General features: G+C 42.2%; 1 protein-coding gene across 1 annotated transcript; it reads left to right on the top strand.

The window, feature by feature from the left end:
* Positions 1–263: 263 nt before the first annotated feature.
* On the top strand, positions 264–12,825 carry csrnp2 (cysteine-serine-rich nuclear protein 2). Its single transcript, XM_063015451.1, has 4 exons — positions 264–453; positions 5,434–5,696; positions 7,493–7,789; positions 11,941–12,825. Exons 1-4 carry the CDS (start codon positions 264–266, stop codon positions 12,823–12,825), a joined length of 1,635 nt encoding a protein of 544 aa, XP_062871521.1.
* Positions 12,826–13,375: the final 550 nt, after the last annotated feature.

Here is a 13,375-nt window from a genome sequence, read left to right as displayed (position 1 = left end):
AAGAAAAGTAGTATATAGGATTTTTTTTTAAATTTTTCAAGATTAAACTCTGAATTATTAATGTTATTATGTTTCTAATTTTCAACCAATTTAATGGAAGTAAATAGACCCTGTATCAAAAATTTGTCCACATTGCTATCAATATTTTACACTCCATTCTTGACTGGTTCAATACAATCTAATTTCAAATAGTTTTGACTGCTGTTTTCTTATTAAATTGTTGTTTATCTGATCTTGACCACTATCATCCAATCAAACAAAACATGTACATCATGTCCTCAGAACGCTGTGTTTCCATGGAGACGGTGTCAGCTCTTGGCCTAAAGCGCAGATTTGAGGAGGTAGACAGCGGCTCGCCATGCTCTACACCCAAAGACTCGGACGATGATATTTCAAGCAATGACAGCAGGGATAGCTGTGACAGTCTCAACGCCCCCTCCAGCTCACTTACACGTATGTGTCCACCAAGGGTCAAATTTTTAGTCCTGAATTTTAATTGTCATATTGGGAACCTTTCTAATTACCAAAACAGACATGTAATCAGAATGCGGGGAAGTTAAACTGCTGTTTATGTGCATTTTAGATATAAAGGGCATTTAGTTATTTTTAACCCACTTTTTTATTTAGTGCTTAAATTTAAATTGTCAGACAAGTTGAAGTTACATTAAAATTTTGGTACTTTAGCCAGCAAAAGATTACAATGATTAGATTACCCACTGGTCTATGCATGTGTGTAAAACCTTTTTACAACACAGTTTCACATAAGGTAAAAATTTCTTACAGCCACCAGGGTTGCTAATAATGTGGCAGGGACTGTATGTACAGCTCTGGGGAAAAATAGGCCACTACAAATTGGTCATAAATAGACATCTCTACATGTATGACCGATATTCCATTCCCATTCCTTAAATTCCAACACAGGCACACCTCATTCTACCTAGAAGGGACTGAATAAATGGTGTAACAACTCAAAATGTATTAACTACACGTAATGTAATAACTGCACATAATGTAATATGATGATGATGGCTGGTTCCTCACGTGCGAGGATCATGGGAAGAAAGAAGATGACTTCAGCTTTTACAAGCCCTCTGGTGACTGAAGAGGCCGATGCGTGAGGCGCACGTTCTGTCGCATCTTGGGCAGATGAAGGAAGGAACTGGAGCTGTTATTGGTTGATTCTTTGATCCCTCTTTCCGCCTCCTGCGCTTTTCTTTTGCTGCATCACTCCTCTCCTGTTCAAACTTTCTGGTGGCTCTTCTGATGGAATAGCACCACTTGTCCCGATCAAGTGCTTCCTGTTGCCATGTCTGGTGCTGAATCCCAGCCAATGACAGCTGCTTCTTTAGTTGAAGCGTTTTCTGGGAGCGCCGCGGTCATGTTTGCCCTGTTTCAGCTAGCGAAGGAAGATGGCTTTAGGCATTCGTGTGTCCTCCATTCTTGCGACATGTCCAGCCCAACGAAGTTGCTGCTGTAGCAGTATGAACTCCAGACTGGGCAGGTTGGCTCGCTGGAGAACATCTTTGTTGGTGACGTATTCTTGCCACTTGATACCAAGGATGGAACGGAGGCAGCGTTGATGGAAGCGCTCCAACAGCCTGATCTGCTTGCAGTATAGGATCCAGGTTTCTGAACCATACAATAGGGTAGGGACCACCACAGCTCTGTATACCTGGAATAATGTAATAACACATGTAATAACACATGTAATAAAAGCTCATAATGTAAAAAAATCTACATTCAATAATGTAATAAGATTTTTGCACGTAATGTTATAAGGTATTACATTATGTGCTGCTTATTACATTATAAATTGAGTTAGAATAAAATTCAAAATAATGTAACTCCAACATATACAAACTGACCATTTAAAATCAATATAAACATGAGGTATATTTAGTGGTGTATTGTTTTAACTTTTTCTAAACTAATGACAGGCTTAGATTAATTCTTTGAATAACAAGAACATTATAAAACTGTATAGATAAACATTTCTCTTTCAGAACACAAGACATTTTACCATATTTCTCTACCTGTACTTACAGGTTTAATCAATATAAAATACTATGTTAGCACAATTTTTCCAATTAACTCAATGAATGGGCACATAAATATTTAAATATATAAAACTTAAATAATAAAGAAAATGAAATTAATGTTTATTTTCTTCAGAAGATATCTTTCACTCTGTTGGTTCATTCCTACAATTCGGTGCCTTTTGTGTCCCCAGTACTGATCATTGTATTTATTAAGTAAATTTTAAACAATACAATTTCTAAACATCTTACTGAAACAATTAACACTTTCAAATACTAAACACAATGTTTTCTACTCCCCCCCCCCCCCCCCCAAAAATAAAATGACTGTATACATACTGTTTTTATCTCTTAGATAGCAGAGATTTTCCCATGTCCCCAGTGCTGTACATTCTGATTTAGTGATGGATATACAGGGGTTGGACAAAATAACTGAAACACCTGGTTTTAGACCACAATAATAATTCATTAGTATGGTGTAGGGCCTCCTTTTGCGGCCAATACAGCGTCAATTCGTCTTGGAAATGACATATACGAGTCCTGCACAGTGGTCAGAGGGATTTTAAGCCATTCTTCTTGCAGGATAGTGGCCAGGTCACTACGTGATGCTGGTGGAGGAAAACGTTTCCTGACTTGCTTCTCCAAAACACCCCAAAGTGGCTCAATAATATTTAGATCTGGTGACTGTGCAGGCCATGGGAGATGTTCAACTTCACTTTCTTGTTCATCAAACCAATCTTTCACCAGTCTTGCTGTGTGTATTGGTGCATTGTCATCCTGATACACGGCACCGCCATTGGATGCACATGGTCCTCCAGAATGGTTCGGTAGTCCTTGGCAGTGACGCGCCCATCTAGCACAAGTATTGGTCCAAGGGAATGCCATGATATGGCAGCCCAAACCATCACTGATCCACCCCCATGCTTCACTCTGGGCATGCAACAGTCTGGGTGGTACGCTTCTTTGGGGCTTCTCCACACCGTAACTCTCCCGGATGTGGGGAAAACAGTAAAGGTGGACTCATCAGAGAACAATACATGTTTCACATTGTCCACAGCCCAAGATTTGCGCTCCTTGCACCATTGAAACCGACGTTTGGCATTGGCACGAGTGACCAAAGGTTTGGCTATAGCAGCCCGGCCGTGTATATTGACCCTGTGGAGCTCCCGACGGACAGTTCTGGTGGAAACAGGAGAGTTGAGGTGCACATTTAATTCTGCCGTGATTTGGGCAGCCGTGGTTTTATGTTTTTTGGATACAATCCGGGTTAGCACCCGAACATCCCTTTCAGACAGCTTCCTCTTGCGTCCACAGTTAATGCTGTTGGATGTGGTTTGTCCTTCTTGGTGGTATGCTGACATTACCCTGGATACCGTGGCTCTTGATACATCACAAAGACTTGCTGTCTTGGTCACAGATGCGCCAGCAAGACGTGCACCAACAATTTGTCCTCTTTTGAACTCTGGTATGTCACCCATAATGTTGTGTGCATTGCAATATTTTGAGCAAAACTGTGCTCTTACCCTGATAATTGAACCTTCACACTCTGCTTTTACTGGTGCAATGTGCAATTAATGAAGATTGGCCACCAGACTGGTCCAATTTAGCCATGAAACCTCCCACACTAAAATGACAGGTGTTTCAGTTATTTTGTCCAACCCCTGTATATATCATGAAAATATCTCAGTCTTTATCTCAGTGTTATTTCTTACTACTGTCTCTTAAAAATGAAGAGCTGTTTTACATACTGAGCTCTGGTTTTACAGACATTTCCTGGAGCTCACATGATCTTTTTAAAGGGAAAACAACTGTGTAAGATGAGTGGCTAATTTTAATGTTGTTTTTTCCACATTTTATCCTAAAAGTCTTATATGGTCAACCATAACATGTCCACCCTGGTATGGGATATATGAGAAAAAGCAATACGATTTGATCATTTTACAAATAATTATACTAAAAAGCAGAGAATTCTTTGTCTGAATTCACTTTTATGCTAGCATGGTTTTGCTCACTCGCTATCTAATGGCTAATTTTATGTCAGAATGTCCACCCTGTTACACCCTAACATGTAACAGGGTGGACGTCACAGTGTGTATGTGTAATTTAGCTTGACCAATATTAGTTTGGAAAAGTATATCATGTCCTTTTTATAATAAAACATGAAAAACAAATTAAAACAGTGTTTCATTTTCAAAAAGGCAAAAGGCACCCAATCCCAGGAATGACCCTTATACCATCCAAATGTGGTATGTTTGAGAACAACCCAGGCTTTCATCCAGTGTCCAAAAAGTATTACATTATGTGCACAAATCTTATTACGTTATTGGATGAAGATTTTATTACATTATCAGCAATTTATTACATTATGAGCTTTTATTACATTTGTGTTATTACAATATGTGCAGTTATTACATTGAGCTGCTACAAAAAAAAAAAAAAAAAAAAAAGCTTTCTTCCTTCTGCTATGACAATGAGGGTGGCACGGTGGTTAAGTGGGTAGCACTGTTGCCTCAGAGCAAGAAGGTCCTGGGTTCGATCCCCAGGTGGGACGGTCTGGGTCCTTTCTGTGTGGAGTCTGTGTGGGTTTCCTCCGGGTGCTCCGGTTTCCTCCCACAGTCTAAAAACTTTCAAGTGAGGTGAATTGGAGATACAAAATTGTCCATTTCTGTCATGAATGTAACCAAAGAGTGTAAAATATGATGTTAAAATCCCAATAAACAAACAAACAAACTGCTATGACAATGTTCCTCCAGCTCTGAGAATTGTTGGGGGACCAGTCAGTTCTGCTTGTCGTGTAGATGTACGGCGACCAGATAAACACCCTGTAATGACCAGTCCAATCTGCAGACTTGAAGCACACTGAAAACCTCTGGAATGTGATTAGGGGGAAGGTGGATGGTTACAGCCCATCAAACAAAACCAAGCTGCTTCAATTTTTGCTGTCCTCTTGTTGGCAAAAACAGTACTAGTAATATTGCTAAAGTAGCTATAGACTCAAAAAATTACTCTTGGCCATGCCAAATTAATGTAAAAGTTTTAAGTGAGTGGAAAAAAGGAAATGTAGGAGATGTACGGCGACCAGATAAACACCCTGTAATGACCAGTTCAATCTGCAGACTTAAAGAGAACAGAGAAGCTGACACCAAGCTGTGTATAGGTTATTTTTTATAGACAACCAAGCAAACAAGGCTTTATGGCATAATGAGTAAACCTACCATGGTAATGTGTGCCTCATCAACTCATTAAAAATACATTACAAAAAAGTGTAATAGCTAAGCACAATGACAGTTCTGATTTCTGATCTCTTTATAAATCTGTGATCAGTGTTTAGGACATTATCCTGATTTGGCAGAGGATCATCATTAACCTCTTGTCTCCATTTTCTTTTTTCTCCCAGCCACCTCTATTCTAAGACGACATAAAACCTCTCTTGGTCAAAAGCAGGTGCGTTTTGATGCTGTGACAGTTTACTACTTCTCCAGAAAGCAAGGCTTTACTAGTGTGCCAAGTCAAGGTGGCAGCTCACTAGGTATGGCGCGGCATCACTGTGCTATACGCCAGTACACCCTAGGGGAGTTTGCCATAGAGCAGGAGAGCAGCCACCGCCATATTCTACGTCAGCACCTACGCCAAGAGAAACTAAATGCCCGCAAAATGAAGGTAAAGATTCATCAAATGTATTACAGTGAATTCCAGTGTTACATACACATGTAAAATACATGTACACTATATGGCCAAAAGTAGTTGGACACTTGACCATGAGTCTATTGTGACCAGCACTGAAAGCGCACTGATAAATGCAACTCCTAATAGCTAGGCTGTTTCCTGTGTGCATTTTTCATGGGTGCCAATATTTGTGATACACCGATCAGCCATAACATTAAAACCACCTCCTTGTTTCTGCACTCGCTGTCCATTTTATCGGCTTCACTTACCATATAGAAGCACTTTGTAGTTCTACAATTACTGACTGTAGTCCATCTATTTTTCTGCATGCTTTGTTAGCCTCTTTCACGCTGTTCTTCAATGGTCAGGACCCCCACAGGACCACTTCAGAGTAGGTATTATTTAGGTGGTGGGTCATTCTCAGCACTGCAGTGACACTGACATGGTGGTGGTGTGTGAGTGTGTGTTGTGCTTTTATGAGTGGATCAGACATAGCAGCGCTGCTGGAGTTTTTTAACACCTCACTGTCCCTGCTGGACTGAGAATAGTCCACAACCAAAAAAATATCCAGCCAACAGCGCCCTGTGGGCAGCGTCCTGTGACCACTAATGAAGGTCTAGAAGATGACCAACTCAAACAGCAGCAGTAGATGAGCAATCGTCTCTGACTTTACATCTACAAGGTGGACCTACTAGGTCGGAGTGTTTAATAGAGTGGACAGTGAGTGGACACAGTATTTTTTTTTCTTTATGCATTTTCTCCCCTTTTTCTCCCTTTTTAGCGCGTCCAATTGCCCGATTGCGTCATGCTTCCTCTCCACCAATGCCGATCCCCGCTCTGATTGAGGAGAACGAAGCCAACCCACACCGACACGTGGGCAGCATGCCGTATGCATTTTATCTTTCGCACCTTGACGAGTGCAGTGCAGCTCAGCGTTGTGTACGGAGATGGACACACCCTGAGAGCACTCTTTTCTCATCTCTGTGCAGGTGCCATCAATCAACCAGCAGAGTCGTTATTGCACCAGTCATGGGAAAGAGACCCCATCTGGCTTAGTCCCGCCCATATCTGAACAACAGGCCAATCATTGTTCATGTGGCCGCTCAGCCTTAGACGGTAGGCAGAGCTGAGATTCGATACGATGTATTCGAGATCCCAGCTCTGGTTCCAGCATGTGTTTTTACCGCTGCGCCACCTGAGCGGCGTGGACACAGTATTTTTAAAAACTTCAACAGCGCTTCTGTGTCTGATCCACTCATACCAGCACAACACACACTAACACACCACCACCATGTCAGTGTCACTGCAGTGTTGAGAATGATCCACCACATAAATAATACCTACTCTGTGGTGGTCCTGTGGGGGTCCTGACCATTGAAGAACAGGGTAAAAGCAGGCTAAAAGCAGGCTAAAACAGTATGTAGAGAAACAGATGGACTACAGTCAGTAATTGTAGAACTACAAAGTGCTTCTATATGGTAAGTGGAGCTGATAAAATGGACAGTGAGTGTAGAAACAAGGTGGTGGTTTTAATGTTATGGCTGATCAGTGTAAGTGCAAATGTAGGTTTCTTACAAAACCCATCAATATAATTATACTGTATGTAGTGTTGTTTGTGTTTTATGAAGACAAGGTCAGTACTGCTGTGCCCTTAAACAGCAGTGACAGCATCTTTGATATTCAAGTCTGTTTCTATGTAAGCTGAGGCAATAAAAAAAAAATGAAACAAAAACAATAAGTGTCACTTATACATTGTATATAACTCCACTTTTTCTTCCTCAAACACACAGATGACACGCAACGGGACAGTGCAGTGTGCCCAGGCTGACTTGCTTACTCTAGATGATGTGTCAGACGAGGACCTGGATGTGGAGGGTGTTGAAGTGGATGACTGCTTCTTCCTACAGCCACTGCCCACGAAGCGGCGACGGGCACTCTTGCGTGCCTCAGGCATTGCTCGCATAGACGCTCGGGAGAAGATGGAGCTGCGTGCCATCCGGTTGTCTCGTGAGGAGTGTGGCTGCGACTGCCGCTTCTACTGTGACCCACTCCAGTGTGGCTGCAGTAGGGCAGGCATAAAGTGCCAGGTTAGAGGACAGCAGTCTTTGTGTGTGTGCTGCATAAGCACGTGTCTCATTCAACTAGTCTTCAGACAATGGTAAAACTTGACGGCTTACTCTTTGGAGTGTCTGCCTGTGTCTGGACATCTTTCACCATCTTACAATGCCGTGAGTGCAGCCAGACCCCAATCGTATGTGAAAGGCACACATGACCATTGTAATTAATGGTCATTGTGATTTGCATATGGACCTGATCACCTGTTCCATTGTTATGCAATGGGATGGTTTCTGTTATGCAAACTGGCTGCATATAAGGTTGGGGTATTCACCACCAGCTCAGACTGAAGAAGTCACTTGGATAAGTGATGAAATGTACAGTGTATCACAAAAGTGAGTACACCCCTCACATTTCTTCAGATATTTAAGTATATCTTTTCATGGGACAACACTGACAAAATGACACTTTGACACAATGAAAAGTAGTCTGTGTGCAGCTTATATAACAGTGTAAATTTATTCTTCCCTCAAAATAACTCAATATACAGCCATTAATGTCTAAACCACCGGCAACAAAAGTGAGTACACCCCTAAGAGACTACACCCCTAAATGTCCAAATTGAGCACTGCTTGTCATTTTCCCTCCAAAATGTCATGTGATTTGTTAGTGTTACTAGGTCTCAGGTGTGCATAGGGAGCAGGTGTGTTCAATTTAGTAGTACAGCTCTCACACTCTCTCATACTGGTCACTGAAAGTTCCAACATGGCACCTCATGGCAAAGAACTCTCTGAGGATCTTAAAAGACGAATTGTTGCGCTACATGAAGATGGCCAAGGCTACAAGAAGATTGCCAACACCCTGAAACTGAGCTGCAGCACAGTGGCCAAGTTCATCCAGCGTTTTAAAAGAGCAGGGTCCACTCAGAACAGACCTCGCGTTGGTCGTCCAAAGAAGCTGAGTGCATGTGCTCAGCGTCACATCCAACTGCTGTCTTTGAAAGATAGGCGCAGGAGTGCTGTCAGCATTGCTGCAGAGATTGAAAAGGTGGGGGGTCAGCCTGTCAGTGCTCAGACCATACGCCGCACACATCAAATTGGTCTGCATGGCTGTCACCCCAGAAGGAAGCCTCTTCTGAAGTCTCTACACAAGAAAGCCCACAAACAGTTTGCTGAAGACATGTCAACAAAGGACATGGATTACTGGAACCATGTCCTATGGTCTGATGAGACCAAGATTAATTTGTTTGGTTCAGATGGTCTCAAGCATGTGTGGCGGCAATCAGGTGAGGAGTACAAAGATAAGTGTGTCATGCCTACAGTCAAGCATGGTGGTGGGAATGCCATGGTCTGGGGCTGCATGAGTGCAGCAGGTGTTGGGGAGTTACATTTCATTGAGGGACACATGAACTCCAATATGTACTGTGAAATACTGAAGCAGAGCATGATCCCCTCCCTCCGGAAACTGGGTCGCAGGGCAGTGTTCCAGCATGATAATGACCCCAAACACACCTCTAAGATGACCACTGCTTTATTGAAGAGGCTGAGGGTAAAGGTGATGGACTGGCCAAGCATGTCTCCAGACCTAAACCCAATAGAACATCTTTGGGGCATCCTCAAGCGGAAGGTGGAGGAGTGCAAAGTCTCGAATATCCGCCAGCTCCGTGATGTCGTCATGGAGGAGTGGAAAAGCATTCCAGTGGCAACCTGTGAAGCTCTGGTAAACTCCATGCCCAGGAGAGTTAAGGCAGTTCTGGGAAATAATGGTGGCCACACAAAATATTGACACTTCAGGAACTTTCACTAAGGGGTGTACTCACTTTTGTTGCCGGTGGTTTAGACATTAATGGCTGTATATTGAGTTATTTTGAGGGAAGAATAAATTTACACTGTTATATAAGCTGCACACAGACTACTTTTCATTGTGTCAAAGTGTCATTTTGTCAGTGTTGTCCCATGAAAAGATATACTTAAATATCTGCAGAAATGTGAGGGGTGTACTCACTTTTGTGATACACTGTATCTCCACACCAAACTTTGTGTTTAGATGAACTGATTCAGTTGGGTAAAAGGATAAGGAATCCTCAAACAAACAAACATCTCTTCATCCCCAACACTGATGTCAGATGTCAAAAATATGGACGTGGTTCACCCATGTTTCTGTTTAGCAAAGAACATGCCATAATACTATGCTTTGACATAGAAAAAGTCTATCATACAGCATACAGTAGGCATGGGATACTGGAGGACATGGAGGACATGACTCCAAAAACTCTATTTGTTAGAAAGGCCTATTAAAATCAGTCTGTTGTCTGTGAGTCAACAACACACTTTTAAAATCCCCATCCCCAAGAATCCAGAGAGGTTTCAGAAAGAAAAGAAGCTTGTCAAAATGTCAGTCATAGTTGTAATCTAAAAATAAACAGTATGTCCAAAGAAATAACCCCAGACACCTGCAGCTTATATGTTGAAGATCTGTGTATATCAAACATTAAATGCAGATTAATATAAATAGAATCCACCAGTGGTCCACTTTAAATGGCTTTAAACTCTCAAAGGGTAAAACAATAGGTATACACAATAATTTCCTTTGGGATAAATAAAGTATCCATCCAGGCCGCTCAGGTGGCGCAGCGGTAAAATACGCTAACACACCAGAGCTGGGATTTCGAATACATCGTATCGAATCTCAGCTCTGCCATCCGGCTGGGCTGGGCAGCTATATGAACAACGTTTGGCTGTTGGTGCCGGTGGAAAAAAATGCAGTCGGGTACTGCTCACGTGTCTGAGGGGGCATGTGTCAGTTCGCTCTCCCCAATCAGGAGTGGGGGTCAGCACCAGTAGAGAGAAAGCATAACGCAATTGGGTAAAAAATTGGACACGCTAAAAAAAAAAGACACAAAGTATGTGGAGACCATGAACTTGTTGGTCATTTCAAAACCATGGACATTAATATAAAGTTGTCTCCCACTTTCCAGCTGTAACAGTCTTTACTCTTCCAGGAGCTATATAACAGTCTTTACTTGTTGGTAAATAAGCCTGAATGCAGCTTTATGTGGCACATGTGTATCTTGCATTTACTTTTACAACCCCAAATCAGAAAAAGTTGGGACAGCATGAAAAATGCAAATAAAATAAAAACACGTTTTTTACATTTACTTTGACTTTTATTTGATTGCAGACAGGATGAACCTGAGATATTTTATGTTTTATCTGCTCAACTTCATTTCATTTGTAAATAAACATCCATTCCTGCATTTCAGGCCTGCAACACATTCCAAAAAAAGTTGGGACAGTAAAGCATTTACCACTTTGTAATGTTGCCATTCCTTTTCACCACACTTAAAAGATGTTTTGGCACCGATGATACCAAGTGATTTAATGTTTCAGGTTTTATTTTGTCTCATTCTTCCTGCAAACACGTCTTAAGATGTGCAACAGTACAGGGTCGTCGTTGTCGCGTTTTTCGTTTCAAAATTCTCCACACATTCTCTATTGGAGACAGGTCAGGACTGCAGGCAGGCCAGTCCAGTACCCGTACCCTCTTCTTCCGCAGCCATGCCTTTGTAATGTATGCAGCATGTGGTTTTGCATTGTCTTGTTGAACAATGCATGGACGTCCCTGGAAAAGATGACGTCTTGAAGGCAGCATATGTTGCTCTAAGATCTCAATGTACTTTTCTGCATTAATGCTGCATCACAGAAGTGTAAATGACCTTTGCCAAGGGCACTGACACAGCCCCATGCCATGACAGACCCTGGCTTTTGGACTTGTTGCTGATAACAGTGTGGATGGTGCTTTTCGTTTTTGGTCCAGAGCACAGTGTCCATTTTTTCCAAAAAAAGACCTGAAATGCTGATTCATCAGACCACAGTACACGTTTCCACTGTGTGATGATCCATCCTAGATGCCTCTGACAAAAAATGAAATATCTCAGGTTCATCCTGTCTGCAATCAAATTAAAGTCAAAGTAAATGTAAGGAACACTGCTTTTTTATTTTATTTGCATTTTCCATACTGTCCCAACTTTTTCTGATTTGGGGTTGTAGTATCAAGGCAAATACAACTGTGATAACGGCTCTAATCTTTCATATCTTCTCCTTTTCATTTCTCTTATTATGTGAAAAGCAAGTACCTTCTATGCCGATGTTTATCTAATTTCTTCCATCCCTCTCTATCTCAGGTGGACCGCATGTCCTTCCCATGTGGCTGCTCTCGAGATGGTTGCCGCAACGCAGCAGGCCGGATCGAATTCAACCCACTACGTGTTCGCACACATTACTTACACACAATTATGAAGCTGGACCGGGAGAAGGAACACATCCTGGGCTCTACTTCTGGAGAAGACTGTAAAGGTGAGGCTGAGATGAACCTGTCCCCTTCACGTTGTCCTTCCCTTTTTGGCCCAGAGCTGGAGGTTCAGGTTGAGACCCAGAGTGAGCAGGAGATGCTAGAAGAGCAATGCCACAGCCTGGAGCATGAAAATGAGACAGCCGTGCTTCACCTTCAGAGTGCTGAGGAGCAGGAGAGGAGACGTGAGCGCGAGGAGGAGGTGCTCAGGGAGGAGGTGCATGCCACGACTCCCAGTCCTTCATTGTGTGTTTTGCAGGAGGACCTGGGTAGCCAGGAGGCGATAGAGACTATGGAGGAGGTACAGGGAGTATTCCTGCAGGAGGCTTTTCCAGAAGGAGCGACACTCCTGTGCGTCAAGGAGAACCAGAAAGATTCTTCCAGCCTAAATGAGCCAGCTTCCCTCCTTTTTTATCATATAGGACATGTGGAGACAGAAGGACTTGACAAACAGGAGGATCAATCCAGAGAGAGTGGAGGGGTGCCTCAAAAAGAAGTTAAGGAAGAGGCTAAGAGCGAACAACGTGAACCTGAAACCTGCAGGCAGGATCAGGCTGAAAGTTCTATTACTAAGCACCGTTCTCCTACATGCCCTGAGAACAATAAAGGGGATGAAGAGGACGGTTCCACCTCTGAACAAAACTTAAGAGGCACAGATTGTCAAGGAAACTGGCCCCAGGTGGAGGGTGATGCAATAAATCTTCCTCCAGAAGTTTAGAGCCTAGCAGTGCTGCAGATGTTTTGCACAAAATCTTGTAAAGGTTACAATGACCCGCCCTTAATGGGATAGAGCTGTTACTGGACTGAGAGATGTTACTGACGTTGATTTGTATTTGGAGATAAGCATGCATTGTATTTGAAGTAGGCCTTTTATGAAAAAAATAAGTTATTCAAAATAGAATAATGAATTATTTAAAAGCTAAATAGAAACATAGGGACGTGTGTGTGTGTGTGTGTGTCTGTCTTCCCAGTGCAGTATCAGCTCAGTATTCGATACTTGAAAATGTGGCCTTTATGTTTAAGAGCAAATTTTAATATGACCCTGTAAGTTCTTGTGGTTTTGATTTTGTCATCCAGTAACTTACTAATCCTTTAAAACTATTAGCAAAATGCTTCAAATTAATATTAGCAAAACTGAAAAAAAAAGTTCAACGAAGGTCTCTATAAAAGATACACCGATCAGCCATAACATTAAAACCACCTCGTTGTTTCTACACTCACTTACCTTTTGTAGTTCTACAATTACTGTTCTTCAATGGTCAGGACCC

This window comes from Trichomycterus rosablanca, chromosome 19 (assembly GCF_030014385.1).
Source record: "Trichomycterus rosablanca isolate fTriRos1 chromosome 19, fTriRos1.hap1, whole genome shotgun sequence".
Lineage (NCBI taxonomy): Eukaryota > Metazoa > Chordata > Actinopteri > Siluriformes > Trichomycteridae > Trichomycterus > Trichomycterus rosablanca.
The sequence above is the reverse complement of the archived record's forward strand: the minus strand, read 5'-3'. Positions and strand labels throughout refer to the sequence as shown.